Source organism: Equus quagga, chromosome 9, assembly GCF_021613505.1.
Source record: "Equus quagga isolate Etosha38 chromosome 9, UCLA_HA_Equagga_1.0, whole genome shotgun sequence".
NCBI lineage: Eukaryota > Metazoa > Chordata > Mammalia > Perissodactyla > Equidae > Equus > Equus quagga.
Genome location: NC_060275.1, coordinates 53,415,575 through 53,436,233, shown reverse-complemented (window position 1 = coordinate 53,436,233; position 20,659 = coordinate 53,415,575). Strand labels below are relative to the sequence as shown.

At 35.4% G+C, this 20,659-nt stretch overlaps 1 protein-coding gene across 2 annotated transcripts in view; it reads left to right on the top strand.

The window, feature by feature from the left end:
- Positions 1–20,659, top strand: part of ROCK1 (Rho associated coiled-coil containing protein kinase 1) — a 159,174-nt gene that overhangs the window by 52,112 nt on the left and 86,403 nt on the right. For both annotated transcript variants that reach the window (XM_046671545.1, XM_046671544.1), the window contains exons 3-9: positions 11,497–11,597; positions 12,144–12,281; positions 15,397–15,572; positions 16,670–16,754; positions 18,018–18,162; positions 18,496–18,634; positions 20,004–20,095. In XM_046671545.1, the coding sequence (XP_046527501.1) occupies positions 11,497–11,597; positions 12,144–12,281; positions 15,397–15,572; positions 16,670–16,754; positions 18,018–18,162; positions 18,496–18,634; positions 20,004–20,095 (876 nt within the window). The remainder of the gene's footprint in view (positions 1–11,496; positions 11,598–12,143; positions 12,282–15,396; positions 15,573–16,669; positions 16,755–18,017; positions 18,163–18,495; positions 18,635–20,003; positions 20,096–20,659) is intronic.

Below are 20,659 nucleotides of genomic sequence, written 5' to 3'. Positions count from 1 at the left end.
GTTTTTACTTTTTGGCTGTTAGGAATAATGCTGCTGTGAACATTTGTCTAAGTTCTTCGTGTGGACCTATGTTTTCATTTCTCTTGGGTAGTTACCTAGAAGTGGAATTGCTGGGTCATATGGTAATTCTGTGTTTAACATTTGGAGAAACCCAAGATTGATTTTTAAATATATGTTTTTATTTTGGAGTAAATATATGTGGTTTTTCTGTTGTTCCTAAATAGATAAGAGCTGCATGTAATTGATTGTTTCCATTTGTAAATAACATCATTAAATGTTTTTAATGTTTCAGTAAGTATCATTGAGCACATACATACATCAGCAACGTATCCATGAATGAAGTATGGTCTCCAGCCTTAAGGAAATGGAAATGTAGCATCTAATAGAAGAAACATAGCTATATAAACAATTCCAGTCCAGATTGATAGATGAAATAATAGGGAAATATTGGTGTCCCAGAGAAGGGATCCGTCCCGTCTACTTGAGGGGCTCAGGAATGGCTGAGGAGGAGATACAGAAGTAGATCTCGTTTGATAGTAACCTGGTCAAATAAAGTGGGGCAAGTCATTTTAGGCTGGTGGTCACCATCTACAAAGGTGTGGAGATATGAAGCAGTATGACTGTGTGGGCAATTGCAAATAACTGGGCATTGCTAGAGCATTATTGGGGAAAGTATCTAGAAGTATAAGACTGGCGAATCAGGTAGTAACAAGATCTAAAAGCTATTGTATTCTATGTTGAGGAGTTTGGATTTTTTTTTGCTGATCTATTTCTCAGACTGGATTGTGTCTCTGTGTGTGTGTGTGTGTGTGTGTACACACTGGCAAAACATAGCACATCTTCTTGGAGCTTGAATTTTATTTGAAGATTTAGGCATAAAATAATTTTTTCATTAAAACAATCAGGTTTTTTTATGGAATTGAATTTCATATTGTAAGTTTTCCAGATAAGTGTTAGGTAATTTTAGAGCTTGCTAGGGCTGCTCTGGCCACTCTAAAAGTAGGCAAGGTATACTGGGTTTCTTTAGGCACAGAGTAGCGGTATTTTGGTCAAATAGTGTATTGTGCATAGCTTTTATTACCATATTTATCTATTCTGACATTTTAAAAAATATGCAATTGGGATGTATCTTACAATCTGTAGTGGTACATAAAATGATGGTGCATTTTGTAATCTAGAATCTTAAGCTAGGCAAAATATATCTTTTTCTCATTAGAAAGCAACAGAATCATTATAGAAAACTTGAAATATATAGAAAATGTGAGGAATAAAATACTCTGTCATCCCACCACATTCAGAGATGACTACAGTTATTATTTTGGTATATTTCCTTTTGTCCTTTTTTCTATCTCTATTTAGTGATGTATATTTGTGTTTTTAGAAAATTGAGTTTGTATACCACATGCAATTTATTCTGGTTTTTTGCTCAACATTGTATTTTGAACATCATTCTATGTGATATTCTTTTTCTACTGAGTAAATTTAACGTGTAATATTGTGTAAGTTTAAGGTGTACAACATGGTATTTTGATACATTTATATATTGTAATACGATTGCCAATGTAGCAATATTCATCACATTGCATAATTATAGTACAGTATTGTCTATATTTATTGTACTGTGCATTAGATCTCTGTGGATTACTTACTACTCGTTACAAGTTTCTACCTTAAACACCATCATCCTTATCCTCCTCCCCCCCATCTCCTGGTAACTGTCACTTTACTGGGTTTTTTTTTACAGGTTTAACATTTTTAGATTCTACATATAAGTGATATCATACAGTCCCTGTCTTTCTCTGTCTGATTTATCTCACTTAGCATAATGTGCTCAAGGTCCATCCATGTTGTCACAAGTGGGAAGATACCTTCTTTTCTCATGGCTGAATAATATTCTATTTTGTATGTCTACTATGTCTTTTTTATCCGTTCATCTGTTGATGGGCCTTTGGGTTGTTTCTGTATCTTGGCTATTGTGACTAATGCTGCAATAAACATGGGAGTACATATATCTTGTTGAAATCCTGTTTTCATTTCCTTTGGTATATACCCGGAAGTAGAATTGCTGGGTCATATGGTGTGTCTTTTTAGAATTTTTTGAGGGACCTCCATATTGTTTTCCACAGTGGTTGGACCAATTTGCATTCCCACCAACAGTATAAAGGGTTCCCTTTCCACCAAATCCTCACCAGCACTTGTTGTCTCTTGTCTTCTTGATGAAAGCCGTTTTAACAGGTGATAGCTCACTGTGGTTTGCTTTTTTTTTTTTTTTTGCCGAGGAAGATTCACCCTGAGCTAGCATCTGTGCCAGTCTTCCTCTGTTTTGTATGTGGGTCACTGCTACATCATGACCACTGACGAGTGGTGTACGTCTACACCTGGGAGCTGAACCTGGGCCACTAAAGCAGAACATGCCAAACTTAACCACTAGGCCACAGGGCTGGCCCTATCTCATTGTGGTTTTGATTTGTATTTCCCTGATGATAAGTGATATTGAGTATCTTTTCATGTGTGTGTTGGCCATTTTGTTGTCCTTTTTTGGAGAAATGTCTATTTAGTTCTTCTGCTCATTTTTGAATTGGGTTGTTTGTTTTTTTGTGATTGAGTTCTATGAGTTCCTTATATATTTTGGACATTAACCCATTATCTGATATATGATTTGCAAAAATTTTCTCCTATTCTATGGATTGTCTTTTGATTCTGTTAATTGTTTCTTTTGCTGTGCAGGAGCTTTTGAGTTTGATATAGTCCCATTTGTTGATTTTTTTTCTTTTGTTTTTTTGTGCTTTTGGTGTCATGCTCAAACAATTACTGCCAAGACCAACATTGATGAACTTCTTCCCTACTTTTTCTTCTAGGAGTTTTATGGTATCAGGTCTTATGTTTGTGTCTTAGATCCATTTCAGGTTAATTTTTGTGAGTAGTGTGGGATAGGGGTCCAAATTCATTGTTCTGCATGTGTTTCTCCAGTTTTCCCAGCACCATTTATTGAAGAGACTGTCCTTTCCCCATTGGGTGTTGTTGGCTCCCTTGTTGAATATTAGTTGACCATATGTGCCAGGGTTTAATTCCGGGCTCTCTATTCTGTCCCATTGGTCGATGGGTCTATTTTTCTGCCAGTACCATACTGTTTTTATTACTATAGCTTTGTAGTGTAGTCTTGAAATCTGGAAGCTTGTTAGCTCCAGCTTGGTTCTTTTTTCTCAGGATTGCTTTGGCTGTTAGCGGTCTTTTGTGGTTCCACACAAGTTTTAGGATTGTTTCTTCTGTTTCTATGAAGAATGCCTTTGGTATTTTGATGGGGATCTATGTAATTATTCTTCAACAACACAGTTTTAAATGTTGCCTAATATTCTATTATGTGTGTATGAAATTATTTAATCTATATTTTTAAAACATTTTATTATAGAAATCTTGGTTCCACGCCATATCTAATTTCCTTAGAATAGATTCCTAGAAGTAGAATTTACTGGGTATAGTGTGATTTTTTTTGTTAAAGACTCTTAAGAAAAATCATCCATTTGCTTTCCAGAAAGTTAGATTGAAGAGTCCATTTGTGATTAAGGTCTTTTTGAATTTTTGCTAGCCCCGAAACTGTAAATTCTCAACATTTCTGCACTACCTCTTTGGCTAAGTTGTGACTATTTAGACACCAGTTAGCTAGTTAGGGGCCTGTCAAGACTTATGGTGTGTACTTGTGACCCAATTTGCTCATTTTATTCCTTACTTACTGTGCTGTGTAGTAATATGTCACTTCTCTAAATCTTAACTTTCTGCCAGCATCACCTCGCTCAACACAGTTGACAATCAGAAATTGGTAAAGAGTCTTATTGTCACACAGTCCTATTTATTGGTTTTAATATTAGTGAGGGCTTACCAAATTTATACTTTTGCAAGTATTGTTTTGCATGAAATAAATTCTGTAAAAGGCAAGGAGGTTGATATTTATTATGGGAAAAAATAGAACACTATAAGAAGAATCAGAAGTTCTGAGAAGTTTGCAGTTTTAGATAGGATGACTAGGATAAGGCTCACTAAAAGGCAACGTTTGAGAAAAGAGTTGAAGTAGTTGAGAGAGTTAAGCATGTGGATGTTTGAAGGAAGAGAATAGCATACAGAAGAATAGCCAGAGCAAAGGCCTTAAGAAGTGAGTGTACCTGGCATGTTTGAGGAGCAGCAGGGAAGCCGTTGTGACTGGAGAGGATTAAGCAAAGGAGAGAATAGTAGGATGTTGTCAGAGAAGTAAGGAAATAGGGACACTAGGTCATGTAGAGTCTTGTAGGCCATTGTAATCTCTGACTTGTGCTCTGGGTGAGATGGCAAGACATTAGAGAGTTTTGAGCAGAGGAGTTACATGATCTGACTTATGTTTTAAGAATATCACCCTGTGTTAAGAATAGACTATGGAGATGCAAGGACACAGAGAAATCAATTAAGCGTTGCAATAATCCAAGGAAGAGAAAATGGTGGTTTGGTCTAGCATGTTAGCAGTGTAGAGGGTGAGAAGTCATTAGGTTCCAGATATATTTTAAAGGTAGAGCCAGCATGTTTTCCTGAAAGATAGGATGTGGAGTGTGAGAAGAAAAAGGAGTCAAGAATGCCCCCTACATTTTTGCCCCGGGCAAAATGGAGCCATCAACTGAAATGTGGAGATCACAAGTAGAGGTTTTAAGTGAGAACATCTCTTCTGTTTCAGATACGTTAAATCTGAGATGTCCCTTACCCACGTAGATATATTTTGTAAGCAATTGAATACATAAATTTGAAGTTTGAGAGAGGTCTGGACTCGAGATAAAAATTTGGGAGTTGTTGACATGTAGATGGTTTTAAAATCCCACCAAAGAAAAGAGTGTAGATAGAGACGAAAACACTATGAAAAACCTAGCCTTGAGATGCCTCAGTGTTAAGAAATCTAGGAGAAGAGGAGGAAACAGCAAAGGTGACTGAGAAGTAACCATTGAGGTTGAAAAAACACCCTTAGTATTGTTGGAAGAATGTGGTATCTTGGAAGTCAAGTATTAAGAAAGTTTACCAGGAGAGAGTGATCAAACTGTGTCAAAAACTGCTGATATGTCAAAATGAGGACTGAGAGTTGGTTTTGGATTAGCAACGTAGTGATCATCTGTGACTCTGACAAGCAATTTTGATAGCAGGGTAATGGCCAAAGCCCACTTGGAGTGGATTTAAGAGCAAATATGAAGAAAGATTTAGAAACAGAGAGTATAGACAACTTTTGAGGAATTTTGAAGAGGAGTTGGGTAATGGGGCAGTAGCTGGTGAGAGAAGTGGGATCAAGAGATTTGTTTGTTTAAGATAGAAATAAAAATAGCATGATAGGATCCAGTTAGGAAGGGGAAAGCTTAATGAAACAGGAGAAAGAGGGGAGAATTGCTGGAGCAGTGTCCTTGAATTAGTGAAAAAGGATGAGATCACTGGTGAAGAGACTGATCTAAGATAGCGGTATGCTCCTATAGTAGAAGGTGAGAGATCAAGTGTATGAGTGCACATGCTGGTAGTTGAAAATATATATGGTGGTACATCTGTAGCAGTTTCCTGATTGTTTCATTTGTTTCAGGGTATTGGCCAACAAGGTCATTAGCTGTGAATAAGGATCAGTGGGAGAGCTGTGGGAGGTTTGAGAAGAGAGAAGAAAATGTGAAATACAGTCTCTAGCAGAGTAGGAGAAATAGACTAGGGAAGTACATGATTGCCGAGCAGAATTAAGGACCAGCTTTATGTTTATGATTATGAATTTAAAATGGGATGAGTCAATATGATTTTGTGTATTTATCCAGACATATTCAACTGCATGGGTGCTGACGTAAGAGTTAGTTGGAGAATTGATTTAACTAGGATTATGGTTTTGCCAAACTAAGTATAATGAAGCAGAAGAGAGCCGAGGCGTTGAAGGTGTATGCAAACGAGTGATTATAATAATTGACCATGTAATTTAAGCTGGGTAGGTAAGAAAGAGAAGCTGTCAGTGTAATGTGGTACAGTAAAAATGGGATAGATCAGTGGACTGGTGGTCAGTGGACTTGAAGATTATTGAGTTGAGTTATTGGAGGGAGTGAGCAGGAACGCTAAGAGAGTGCTTAGAGAATGTGAGATTTGAAATTGAAATTATGGGAGGATTATAATTACTGATAATGACAAGGTCTAGTATGTGACCATGGAAATGAGTGGCTGAGATAAGGTGGAGGACAAGATCATTGAAGGAGAGAAGTTAAAAGGTTGTGAGAGGCTGGATTATTACAAGTATCATCTATGGATATATTAAAATCCTTAAGAATTAAAACAGGAGAATATTGTCAATATAGTCAGTAAACGAGGAACTAAAATGGTCTAGCAGAGATATGATGACCTGAAGGCAATAGATTCAGCAACAATGAGAAGTGATGGGAGATAGAACCTAATAACATGAAAATCAAAGTTGCAGATTTAGAGTGGATGTATAGAGACAGCTGTGAGTTCACCTATCCCACTTTCAGGTGCAGCTTTCAGGGGCATTGGTATAAGGCGTGTGGGAGGGTAAAGGTCACCACGTGAGAGCTGCAGGGGAAGCAGTGACCTCGGAGGAGAGCTGGATTTTCATTAGAGCATGGGTTGGCAAACTACAGCCCATAGGCCAAAGCTAGGCCACCACTTGTTTTTGTATGGCTCATGAGCTAAGGATGGTTTTTATATTTTTGAATGATAAAATGTCAAAAGAAGAGTAATATTTTGTGACATGAAAATTATATGAAATTCAAGATTTCAGTGTCCTTAAATATTTTGGGACATAGCCTCGCTCATTCTTTTATGTATTGTCGGTGACTACTTTTGTGCAACAGCTGAGTTGAGTAGTTGTGATAGAAATCATACATGGCATTGTCATTGCTTCACACAGCACACCATAAATCACAGTGATGCAGTTACAACTCAGGTGTTCCATGTGTATCACCATACCACAACATTTTATTTATTTTTTATTCCTAGTGTATACCCATCATGTCAAAAAAAAAAAGAGAGAAAGAGAAACATGAACTTTGAATGTTGTCATTTTGAGGCACAGTGGAGTGTGGATTTTTAATTGTTAGATGGCAAAGCATTGTGTTTATTATGCAGTGACACTGTGCTAAAAGATTACGATATACATTGACATTACCAGATTAAGCAGTTATCATAGTATTCCCAACTCACGGGAAAGCAACAGTCAGAAAAAATAGAAAATTTGAAAGGGAATATCTCGTCACAGCAGAATTTTCTTCTCAAAAATAAGAAAGGAAAATGAGGCTGCGACCTTACATAAGTTTACAAGTGGCTTGTTTGCTAACCAAGTAGGGAAAGCCATTCACTGATGATGAGTGTTGCAATAGCAAAACAAATGTGTACAGAGAGAAAACCTTGTTTATTAGCTTTTGGCAAGAACAGTTGCTCAAAGAATTAAGGCCATTGGGAGCAACATCAATAGTCAATTAAGAAACAAGACAAATCATTTGAATGATTTTCCTTGACACTGGTTATTTATTTGAGGAGTTGGTGCAGGCTTTGAAGTGATTGAAGAATTATCCTCCATGTGTAGTCTGCATGGAACAAGTACAGGCAAGAATATTTTTAAAGAAGTTGAGAAAACATTAAACTTGAAGTGGAGTCTGCTAAGATGTGTTATAAGTGATGGTAGTTAAAATTACGTATGGTGCAGAAAAAGGCTTAGTTAGACAAACTAAGAAAGCTTGTGCAGACACAAGGTGTTTAAAGCCTATAGTTAGTTATTGTATTATACATCAGCAAGTACTTTGTGGACAATATTTGAGTGTATCATGTGTTATTGAACCACAGTGTTAATGGTAAGCATCATTCATACTCATGGACTTAGCCGTCATCAATTCTGTAAATTTTTCTCAGAAATTGAAGCTGAACATCCCAATGTCTTAGTATATGGAACTGATGGCTTAGCAGTAGTAACATTTTATTGTGATTTTTTTTTTTAGTTAAGGACTGCTATGGACTAAATTATATTTCCCTCTCCCCTATGCACATGTTGAAGCCCTAACCCCCAATATGACTGTATTTGGAGGCAGGGCCAATAAGCAGGCAGTTAAGGTTAAATGAGGTCATAAGGCTGGGGCTCTGATAAGATAGCATTAGTGTCTTACCTGTGCATGCGCATGCAAGGAAGAGGTCACGTGAGCACACAGAGAGACTGTCTGCCAACAAACGAAAAACAGAGGGCTTACCAGAAACCAAACATTTTGGCTCACTGATCATGAAATTCTTACTTCTAGAACCGTGAGAAAATGAAGGTTGTTTAAGCCACCAGTCTATGGTATCTTGTATGGCAGTGAGCTAAAACAAGGACCAAGATGAAGGTTTTTCTGAATGAGAAAAACCATTCTCAGCTGTCATTAAATTTTTATTGACCACTGGTTGACTTTGGAAATTAGTTTTTGCTCCAGACTTCATAATGTCTCTTAATGAGTTCAGCCTAAAATTAAAAGGCAAAACAGCACTTTCATGCAAAACTTAAATGTAATAGTCATTTCGACAGCTAATATTGTTAGAATCACAAGTAATGTCAGGCTGCTTTATACACTTCATGTGCTGTCATAAATTAAAACAGGAGGCAAGATCTCCATTTCCACACAAATTTACAGCAGATATATTTTCTGAACTCAAACTACAGATTTTATAGTCTATGTATGGCTCTAAACCGCATATAACAAGAGCCAGGGATCCTTTCTCAACCCCACAGGCTGTTCTATAACATACCATCCTTGTTCAGAACTTTCTTATCTCTCATCTGGAGTATTACAGTACTCTTAAAATTCTCCCCACCTCCAGTCTTGCCCTTATTGAATTCATCTTTTACGTACTCCCCAGAGTGGTCTAGCTGAAATGTAAATTTGACTGTGTTGTTTATCTGGCTTACTTCTTTTCATGGCTTCTGACCAATAGTAGTAGTTTTCAAATTATGCTTCTCAGTTCCCAGCAGATCCCACAGGACTCTCTGGGGCTGCATTCTGGAAGAGTATAAATTAGAAGAGCCTGCAGCCCCTCTCTGACACCCCTCCCCCCACTACCCTCCTGAAGCAGAGCACTTTATCTATTTTATATATTGAGCTGCTTTAAACTTTATTGTGAAAAAGATTTTTGATGATTAACTATATAATTTTATAACTACTGACCTACAGGTAAAGTTTAAGCTCCTTAACCAGTTTTGTGCTCTCCAGCCTCTTCCGCCAATCCTTACCGCAAACTTGATACTCCAGCAACAAAGAGCTTGTTATATTCTTTGCCCATTTGCCTCTAGTTTTCTCTTTTCTTCTCCCTACCTGGCTAACTGCTACTCTTCTTTTTAGACTCATTTCAGGTGTTATCATCTCTAGAAAGCCTTTTCTAGCCACCTTCCCAGGGAGGCTTGGGTTAGGTGTCTTCCTTAGTATTCCTCAGGCTCTGTGCTTATCTCCCTTATTGCTTTTGTGTGTGTAGTATTGTTTTTTCATTGTTTGTTTCTGTTTCATTTGCTGGAGTTTGAACTCCTTAAGAGCAGGAATTGCAAGTAGTCTCCCTTTATCCACGGGGGATACCTTCCAAGACCCTCAGTGGATGCTTGAAATCGTGAATAGTACCGAGTGCTATATATGCTATGTTTTTTCCTATATATACATATTTCAGGTGCCACAGCAAAACTAGCACAAATTTCTTTTTCCTTCTACACACTTTGATAGAAGATTCATTCTTACCATAGGTCTTAGCAACCTTAGCATATGATTTTCCTCAGCATATGCTCTTTTTTTAAGTGAAGAACTTTCACCTTTTCACATAAAAGAAGCACTTTACAGCCTCTCTTTGGCATATCTGAATTGTCAGCATCACTACTCTTGTGCTTTAGGGCTGTTGTTAAGGGTTGCTTGAACACAAGCAGTGTAATATCACGACAGTCAATCTGATAACCGAGAGGGCTACTAAGTGACTAACGGGTGGGTAGTGTATACAATATCGATAAGCTGGACAAAGGGATGATTCAAGTCCCTGGCAAGAAGGAGCTGGACTGTGCAAGATTTCATCTTGCTGCTTAGAAGAGCGTGAAATGTAAAACTTATGAATTGTTTATTTCTGGAATTTTCCACTTAGTATTTTCAGACATCAGTTGACCATAGGTAATGGAAACCACAGAAAGAGAAACCATGGATAAGGGGGAACTACTGTATGTTTTAAAATTATCTTTATCTACAGTGATTATAATACAGCCTGTATGGTAGACAGAAATATTTGTGCAGTAAATTAATTGATTATCATCTATACCTTCTGGTGCATCTTGCAGTTGATATGTAACCTAAAATACGATGTCCTTACGTTATCTTTATGTGAAAATTGTGTTCGTTTGTGTTACCCTTGTGTTTCTTCTCTGTTGCATGTGTTTGTTGGTCATAATATACACAAACGCTTGAGTTCAAATGTGCGTTTAAAAAGACAAGAATATTATATGCAGCTTTTATTAGAAACTAGAACTTAAGTTTAATAGCTGTTCTGTATTTTGTACAACTCTGAAATGTGAAGCTTTTCCATGTAATCTCATGCCAATGTTGACCCATGTGGATTAAAATAGCCCTATTTTAATCTATGACCAAATTAGGAATCAGAATATCTATCCAGTGGGGATTTGTAAATTATTGTAGTTTGTAGCATGACAGGTTTATATAAATAATTGCAGTGATTCCCACTGTGTGTTTTAAGTTAAAATCTAGGTTCAAATAGAGAAATGTAATGATATAATTATGTGATTCTTTAGCATGCTGGCCTTTGATATCTTAAATTATTTATCTCTTTTTTAAAGGCTTATTAAAACTGACTTGATAAAAGAAAATGTTATTTCATTAATCTAAAATGTCTACCCATGGTCTCTCAATTCAAATTTGATATGTACTTAAAATACCAGGAATTAATTAACTAATTATTCTCAGTGTGTGTTTATAGTATAATATTTGTTTTCTAGAACATCCTATTAAGGCAGATTTTAATGAAACATTTTAATAGCTAGAGTGAAGTCATTCCATAATTTACTTAAAACAGTTCTTAGTACATTGAACATTTCTCTGTTTTATAACTTTACATGTTACTATATATTTAGTAATTCCTTTTTTTTTTAGATTGGCACCTGAGCTAATAACTGTTGCCAATCTTCTTTTTTTTTTTCCTGCTTTTTTTCTCCCCAAATCCTCCAAGTACATAGTTATATATTTTAGTTGTGGGTCCTTCTAGTTGTGGTAAGTGGGACGTCACCTCAACGTGGCCTGATGAGGCGCCATGTCCACGCCCAGGATCCGAACCGGTGAAACCCTGGGCCGCTGAAGCAGAGCGCACAAACTTAACCACTCGGCCATGGGACCAGCCCCTCAGTAATTCTTAATGAATGTTTTTTCATTGTGTTTCTCAAGAACTTGAATGTAAAATAAGCAGTGTTGGTTGTAATGCTTCAGTGATTTAAAGTCATAAACTTTTCTTTTCATACAGATAAAGACACAATAAATAAAATTAGAGATCTGCGAATGAAAGCTGAAGATTATGAAGTAGTGAAGGTGATTGGTAGAGGTGCATTTGGAGAGGTTCAATTGGTAGGTTATTTTAATGAGATTAAAAAACAGTAACTTTTTAAAATTAAAAAATCCACTTGTATGTTTAACATATATTATTTGGGAAAGTATTGTTTTCATAAAATTGTTCCTTTAAATTGCTCTACACATTTCTGCCTAAAGATATGAAAGCCTCGTGTCAGGTTCAGCAGTGGTGTGAAATATTTTCCCCAAGCATTCATGGGTAGAGAAGAGGTTTCAAGCATCAGAAGAGAAATCTCTACTCTTAATACTAGACTATCTAAAATCCTATGGAAAAGTAAGTTTTATAAATGGGAAGCAACGTACATAGCAGGGTGGAAGAGAAGGATTGTCCCATGGGGAATAAAGATTTTTTCTAACATTACTTGTGTCTGGTAATTAAAGTCTTGACATTATCCAATTGGGTAATTCAGCAGAAGAGAAGAAATAAAAATAGCTAACAATGTTAAATTATTTAACAAGGTGTTAAAATCATACAGTAAATTGTTCTGGGAAATGCTGAGCTGCTAATGAAAGGTTCATTATTTTCCATTTTCAATTTTAAAGGTAAGGCATAAATCCACCAGGAAGGTATATGCTATGAAGCTTCTCAGCAAATTTGAAATGATTAAGAGATCCGATTCTGCTTTTTTCTGGGAAGAAAGGGACATCATGGCTTTTGCTAATAGTCCTTGGGTCGTTCAGGTATGATTTTTGCTATTGTTTGATTATTGCTGTACTAGTTTGTAACTAAACATATTTGAGAAGCTTAGTTTGCTTTTTCAAACAGTAATAGAGAATTTGTTGGCGATTACAAAATTATCTAACATACTGTTATTTTTAAAATAATAAGATTTAATTTTACTGAATCCTCTCTACGACAAAAGTAAGAACAAAGCTAAATAATTTTGTTTCTGTAGAATTTAAATATTAGACAATGTAAATAATCTGCTTTGATTTGGGGAAAGTCATATATATTATACTCTAAGTAGATACTTTAATATTGAAATTTAAGTTTTTTCCCAAATATGAGATTCTTATATTTTATTAATTACTCTCTGTCTCTATCATTTTGTGTAGAGGAATAAGTGGGAAAAATGAAGGGAAAAGTGAGTTAAGCTAGGCCTCCAAATAATATTCTATTGCCCTTAGGGTTTTTCAGTGGAAAGAAAAATACACTAAAAGTCAGTAGTTGTAGGTCCTAGTCTTGACTGCCACAGGCATATCTATGAAGCCTTGGCTAAGTTATTTACATCTCTGGCCCTCAATTGCCTTGCTCAGAAATGTGGAAGTTGGCTTAGATTATTTTTAACTGTAGAGATACCTCAGATGAAGTAATGGAGGGAAGCAGGAATTTGAGTAGATTGTAATTCTGGATTTTCTATTTCTGCCTCAATTAGAACAGCTCCATGTTTTATCTGTCTTGTATATGGGGGAAGTAAACTTTTCTTCTGGTTTGAAAAAAAACAAAAACAAACTACTGGGTTAGACCATTTCTAAATTCCTAACGTGTATTTTGTGATTTATTTATTTACAGTTTATAGTGAAAAGTATCATCAGTAAGCATACTAGTAATTGGTATAAAAAGGACATGGAAAATGTTTGATTTACATAATGAGACTTTTTTTTTGGTGAGGAAGATTGGCCCTGAGCTCATATCCATTGCCAATCCTCCTCTTTTTTTGGGGGGGCAGGGGGGGAAGATTAGCCCTGAGCTAACTACTGCCAATCCTCCTCTTTTTGCTGAGGAAGACTGGCCCTGAGCTAACGTCCATGCCCATCTTCCTCTACTTTATACGTGGGATGCCTACCACAGCATGGCTTTTGCTAAGCAGTGCCATGTCTGCACCTGGGATCCAAACCAGCGAACCCTGGGCTGCCAAGAAGCAGAATGTGCAAACTTAACTGCTGCGCCACCGGCCTGGCTCCCATCTTCCTCTCTTTTATGTGGGATGCCTGCCACAGCGTGGCTTGGCAAGTGATGTATAGGTCCACACCTGGGATTTGAACTGGCGAACTCCGGGCCGCCGAAGCGGAACAATCAAACTTAACTGCTGTGCCACCAGGCCAGCCCCAATCCTCCTCTTTTTTTGAGGAAGGTTAGCTCTGAGCTAACATCTGTGCCAGTCCTCCTCTGTTTTTTGTATGTGGGATGCCTTCACAGTGTGGCTGATGAGTGGAGTATATCCGCACCTGGGATCTCAACCCATGAACCCGGGCTGCCGAAGTGGAGCATGTGGAACTTTAATCACTCGGTGACCACGGGGCAGGCCCCATAATGAGACTTTTTATACTTGAAATACTCTGCTCTGTTTTTATCAACTAAGTAGGTCAGGGTTTCTCAGGCTCAGTATTATTGATATTTTGGGCCAAATAGTTCTTTGTTGTTGGGGGCTATCCTGTGCGTTATAGGATTTTTAGCAGCATACTTGGCTTCTACCCAGGTAATACCATTAGCAGCATCCCATACATCACATCAGTTGTAACAACCAAAAATGTGTTCAGACATTTTTAAACGTCTCCTTGGGTTGTGGGGCTTGGGGGGAGAAAATTATCACCTCTGTTTGAGAATCACTGATAGAGAAAACCCTCAGTGTTCTGTAGTGTACTCAAAGCTTTGTTTTTCTTGATACATTGTCTATAAATGGGATAAACTGCCACTAAATCAACGATGTTTCTTTAACTATGATGCCCAAATGATAAATTGTATACTTTAATCTGAGATAGTTACGAGGGGACACTTAGTTTCTTGTCTTTCCCCAAAATGTTTTTTTAATTAAAATAACTAAATCTGTAACTAAAATCATTAAACATTATTAAAAAACTGAAACATAAAAAGAAAGATTTTAAGATATAAATGTCTAGGTAAATCATTTTCTCTAGGGCTTATTTTACTTTTATTTTAGTTCACTTCTAATCTTGTATTTCCTAAAATGTTCTTTTGTAAATTTGCTCTTTTAACTTCAACTCTGGTCACATAATAAATACATTTTGCCTGATATTCTTGGCAATTTTATATCAATCGACTTTATTCTTCCTGCTTTGACTCTGGCTGCTGCCTGCTTCCTGCTGCTTTGCTAGTTGCTTCTGCTCCTCCTCCTATTGACTGCTATCATTAATTGAGCAGCTCTTCTACTAAGTGCTTTCTATATTCACTAATCTTTTCAACAACTCCGAAAGGCAGTTAATCCCTATTAGGTACACCCCTAATTTATGCTTTTATTCATTAGACATTTATTAAGCACTTGCTAACTACCAGGCATCCAAATGCTGACTGAGCAACAAGTATACAGTCAAACAAGGTGTATGGTCCCTTATATTCTTCTAGAAGGGATTATAGTGACAGAGACTCAGGGAGGTTAAGTGAATGGCCCAGTCACACAACTAGTAAGGGACAGCTGAGACTGTAGCCCAGTGTATCAGACTTCTTGAGAATTGTGGTGTTGATATGTAACAGTAGACACCACTAAAGCACAAATTAAATTAGAACCACAATGTTTCTTTGCTTAGGAGACTTAGATATTCTTCACTGAAGCTATTTTAATTATTTAAAAATTCTCAGTATAAAAACAATTAGTATAGAAATGTATGGAGAAAAAAAGTCCCTATCTAACTCCTCAGAAATAACCACAATTAGTAGTTCCTTTGCATATGAAGGGTCTTTGTGGTATTTATGTTTGTGTTTGTTTCTTTTTTTTTTAAGAGTACTACAGCTACTATAATTTGATTATTTTAATTAAATCTTATATTAGTATTTTTGCCAGTTTTTAAAAATGAAAAATTTTGCTTAATCTTAATGTATTTTTTCATATTTGTGTAGCTTTTTTATGCATTCCAAGATGATCGTTATCTCTACATGGTGATGGAATACATGCCTGGTGGAGATCTTGTAAACCTAATGAGCAACTATGATGTGCCTGAGAAGTGGGCACGATTCTATACTGCAGAAGTAGTTCTTGCTTTGGATGCAATCCATTCCATGGGTTTTATTCATAGGTAAAGATAAAAATGCTTTGAATTTTCTCATTTGTTTAAGAAAAAAGCTGAAAAATACTTAAACTTTATTTGATTGATATTTCCCACTCTAAATCTACCTATTCTCTTCTCAAATGACATGTGTTATTTCAGAATGTAAAACTTTGAAATTCATAGTTTTAACATTTCAGTTTAATGTTGATATCACTGTATTCTTTAATATCTTTTAATTTGATTATATAGTTTTTATGTGGTGATCTGAAAGGTAAAAATTATAAGCTGGTTGTCTGAGGTATGTGCCAGAGTGTTAAACACTTCTTTTTTGTATATACAAATTAATTTGCTTTTGATTAGATTTTTTTTTTTTAAAGATTTTATTTTTCCTTTTTCTCCCCAAAGCCCCTCAGTACATAGTTGTATATTCTTCGTTGTGGGTCCCTCCAGTTGTGGCATGTGGGACGCTGCCTCAGCGTGGCTTGATGAGCAGTGCCATGTCCGCGCCCAGGATTCGAACCAACGAAACACTGGGCCGCCTGCAGTGGAGCGCGCAAACTTAACCACTCGGCCACGGGGCCAGCCCCTGATTAGATTTTTACATACAATTTTTTAATATACAAATTAACTTGCTTTTACTTAGTGAATAGATCATATTTATTCATTAGGAGAATAATTTCTTTTGTTCTGCAATCACCACTTGAATCCAGTGTGCAATTGCTATGCTAAGTGCCAGGGATACAAAAAAGAAAGTGACTTAGACCCTGTCGTGGGGTTATTTATATGCTTATGTTGTAAAGTGTGTTTCAGTTACTTTTTATGTCTGAGTGTTACATTTTTTATCGTAATTCTCTATCAAATGATTTGGTTTTTCCCTGGAAGAATCAAACTCTACTTAAAAGAAAAAGAAATATTATATGTCTTCTTTTGAGGTATGAACATATAAAGGAGTTTCCCTGCTGAAGATCAATTTATAGATATAGATAGAAAGTACATTTGAATAGATCAAAAGTGACCTTATCTACATTGAGTGAGGATACATGACCTAAAATAACTGCCTCACATAATTTTTATCAGTGTCTGATCTGTTTCGGAAATACTCTACTGTGTTTTTTCCCCCTCAGGGATGTGAAGCCTGATAACATGCTGCTGGATAAATCTGGACATTTGAAGTTAGCAGATTTTGGTACTTGTATGAAGATGAATAAGGTTAAATAATTAGATTTTAATTTAGCTTTTGCTAATTCAAGATAGCTGCTTTTTAGAAAATACTATAAGAATTTACCATCCATAGCTGGACTTGTACTGAATTGATGTGACCTGTCTTATTTGTTGAAATAGATGCCATGGTTTCAATGTTACGTTAGTAACTAGTGAGTGATTTATTTTTTCCTTTCTACTTAGGGTAAGTGTGGATTGCCATATTTACTAAATCCTTTATAAGAACTCTGTAATATACACTACTGGTAACTAGAAATGGAATTAGTCACTAATGACAGTGTTAAAATTAGACTTTCATAAAAATTGGATTTCAGTAATGTGTGTATTTTTTTAGCGTTTTACTTAGCCTTCTACTAATATGTTAATGATCTTACCATTTATTTTGGGAGTCAGCCTTATAAAGATATCAATCCTCACTATTTATATAATAAATAACTTACATACATAGCTGAAGTAGCAAGTATGCTGCTTTATTTTCAGTTGAAACAGTTTATGTTCTTTGAAACTTACCACAGAACAATAACTAGAAAGTTGTATTTATTATTTTGAAAAGGACAATTATTGGTTAGAAGGAAACACTACATAAGAACTGTTTTGTGAACGTTTAATTATAATTTTCTTGCATTCATACCAGCTAAATTAACTAATGGGTATGTATAGTTTTTTGTTTCTGTTTTTTGTTTTTGGAGAAAGTTAAAATGCATTATCAGATAGAATTTAGTGTGCTTAACACTGTTATGCCCTTTTCCCATACGCAAGCTTCTCCATTCTAAAGTCAGTTCTTGAATGTTTTCTTCACAGTTTCAAGCACAGTTAAATTGAATGTCTATTTTAGTAAAAAAGTAATTAATTCAGCATTTATATATTATTGTTAGCAAATGATTCATCTTAGCCCCTCAGTCTATTTGCATTGGCTTATATACTTGTTTCTGCAATTAAGATGAGAGCATTATATTGGCACAACTAAGGAAATAATAAATGGTGATAATGTGTCTTTCTAGTGAGCATTATGAAATAAAAATCACTGATGTATCCATACACATACATACATGCACAATGAATATATTGTGTATATAATATGTATATATGATTAAGCTATTTGTCCATTTTAGTCGTTTACGTTAGGTTTTGGTATATTTATAGCCCAAAGATTTAGAGTTCTATAAGTTATATTAAGGAAGCTATTTTAAATATTCGAGACTCTATATTTAAAATATCCTAATTCAAGATTTGACCTGCCGCTCTTTTTAGGAAGGTATGGTACGATGTGATACAGCAGTTGGAACACCTGATTATATTTCCCCTGAAGTATTGAAATCTCAAGGTGGTGATGGTTATTATGGACGAGAGTGTGACTGGTGGTCAGTTGGGGTATTTTTATATGAAATGCTTGTAGGTGAGTAAAGTAGTATTTTGTGTACCTCTAGCATAGTTGTTCACCCCAAAACTTACCACTTGGCTTCTTCTAATAAAATATTTATTACATTAAGCAGTGTTGATTTTGTTTGTAGGAAACAAACTGATCCAAACCTGCTTTGTGTGTGTTTTTAAAAGCTGTTGAGAAGCTTAAAGCAACTTCGTAATGTGTTATTTCTTTTTATATATTGAGTGTATGTTTTTAGCCTAATGCAGATTTAGTAATCTTTCAACAGGTAACACTGACTCTTCCTTTGAATTGATTTTTTTAAGTGTGTTGTATTTGCTTTTGTTTTCTCTATCAATTTTTCAGGTGATACACCTTTTTATGCAGATTCTCTGGTTGGAACTTACAGTAAGATTATGAACCATAAAAATTCACTTACCTTCCCTGATGATAATGACATATCAAAAGAAGCAAAAAATCTTATTTGTGCCTTCCTTACTGACCGGTAAATAATCTTAACATTGAACTTACTTCTATTTATTCTAAGGAAATTCTCATTTTGCTGCTCAGTTTTTTAAGGTCTATATCTGAGTTCCTATATCTGAACTATTGGAATAAAAATGTTACCATTCCCAAAATCCGTCATGACAGTGAAACCTAACATAATTTTATAGTTTTCTGGATCTCAACTCACTTGCCTTACCTAAGAAATTGGGATAATAGTATATTCTTTTCTGATGGCTAGATGAGATGATTTTTTTGAAAATTTCATTGTTAAATTTTTAATGTGGCCAACTATAAAAATGATAGTATGTTTTATTGAGTCTGAGATTTTTTTAAACATGTTAACATTTCTGAAATTAGAGTGCATCTTACAATCAATGATTAAGATTATGTTTAATATTTATGGTCGTATATTGTTAATTTAAGTAGTAGAGAGGCCTAGTACTTTTAAATATATTTCAATTTCAGATTTACTTTAATTAAAAGTAACTTATCCTCCTTCTCTATGTCTTTTAAGAGCGTGAAATGTATAGTTTTTCAAATTCTTACATTTTAATATATGTTCCATATAAATATAAATGCAATGCTGTGTGTTAGATGCTGGGGATATAGAAATGAATAAGTCACACAGCCACTACTCTCCACCACCTTATAGTCCTTTGGGGAAAATAGACAAGCAAATTAGACATTTATACAGAAAGATAAGTACTCTGAGTTAAGTACTATGTGCCATAGAACCTGAGTGCGCAAACTTAACCACTTGGCCACGGGGCCAGCCCCTAAAGGCACACATTTTTAGACACTCTCTACTATGCTCACTGAAGAGGCCAAGAATCAGTGACTTGTCCTGTTAAAACTCTCAGTTTTGTAGTAATGTCAAGAACTAGTTGTCATTAGTTTTTGATTGCTACAAAATATTTGAGTATAAAATGGCGATTTTAAATTTAAACTGTATTTCTGGGTTTTGTTAGTTTCTGATGTGAGGGAAGGTTGTCGGTTGCAAAGAACGATTTACTACCACTATTTAAAAAAAGCTATTAAGAAGATTCACTGTGTTTTATTCATTGTGCTAATGAAGCAAAGTGAGCCATTAGTTTAGATTTTTGTTGTCAATAGAAAAGTCACAGAGTATCAGCAAGTCGGTGCTTTTTATTTATTTTTTTCTTCAGAAGATTCTTTATTATTCTCAGTCTTCAACTTATTTTTTACTTAAGCTGAAAATTATTCTGACAAGCAGTATAATTTCAAGGTGATATAGAACTATATTTATCATCCTTCACAGATTTAGCATTGTGCCCAAAAATAAATCTGGACACGTTATAATAATATCTTAAATGCTTAATAATTTTTCTCCTTCTTTCTCTGTTTAGAGAGGTGAGATTAGGGCGAAATGGCGTAGAAGAAATCAAACGACATCTCTTCTTTAAAAATGATCAGTGGGCTTGGGAAACACTCCGAGACAGTAAGTTATTTTTTCTTGCACATTGCAGTGAATATTTGAGAGTATTTGTGGTAAATAGTCTGTTGAAACTGTGTTACTAATATATGTGTTTGTCTGATGGAAATCCAAAGTACACAAATGTAGTGTGGGTATTGTCCTAACCGAGTTAAAAGGAGACTATTTGATAATATTGGGGAAATTGTACTGCTACTTCTCTTATATCCCACTCAAGACACCAAGATAAATTATTATATGTGTGTAATGGAGTTGGGCTCAACAGTCATAATTTGATATTTGATCTTTGTTGAATTGCCTTTTGTTTTAGACTTTAGTATCTCACTGTGGAAGAAGTCAGTAAATAAGGGGTAAAGAAATTAAAATATATTTCTTGTGAAAAGATAAGTTATCTCTTGTTTTTACTAAAACCTAAAATATAAGGTTCTGTTAATAATAACAAATAATTAATAAATATCAGAATTTAATTTGTATAAAGATATAGGAAATTCTGGTATACTTGATTCCATCAGGCTTGCAGCTTGCAATTTAGAAATAAAAATATTTATTGTGCAAGAAGTTCATTTTCAG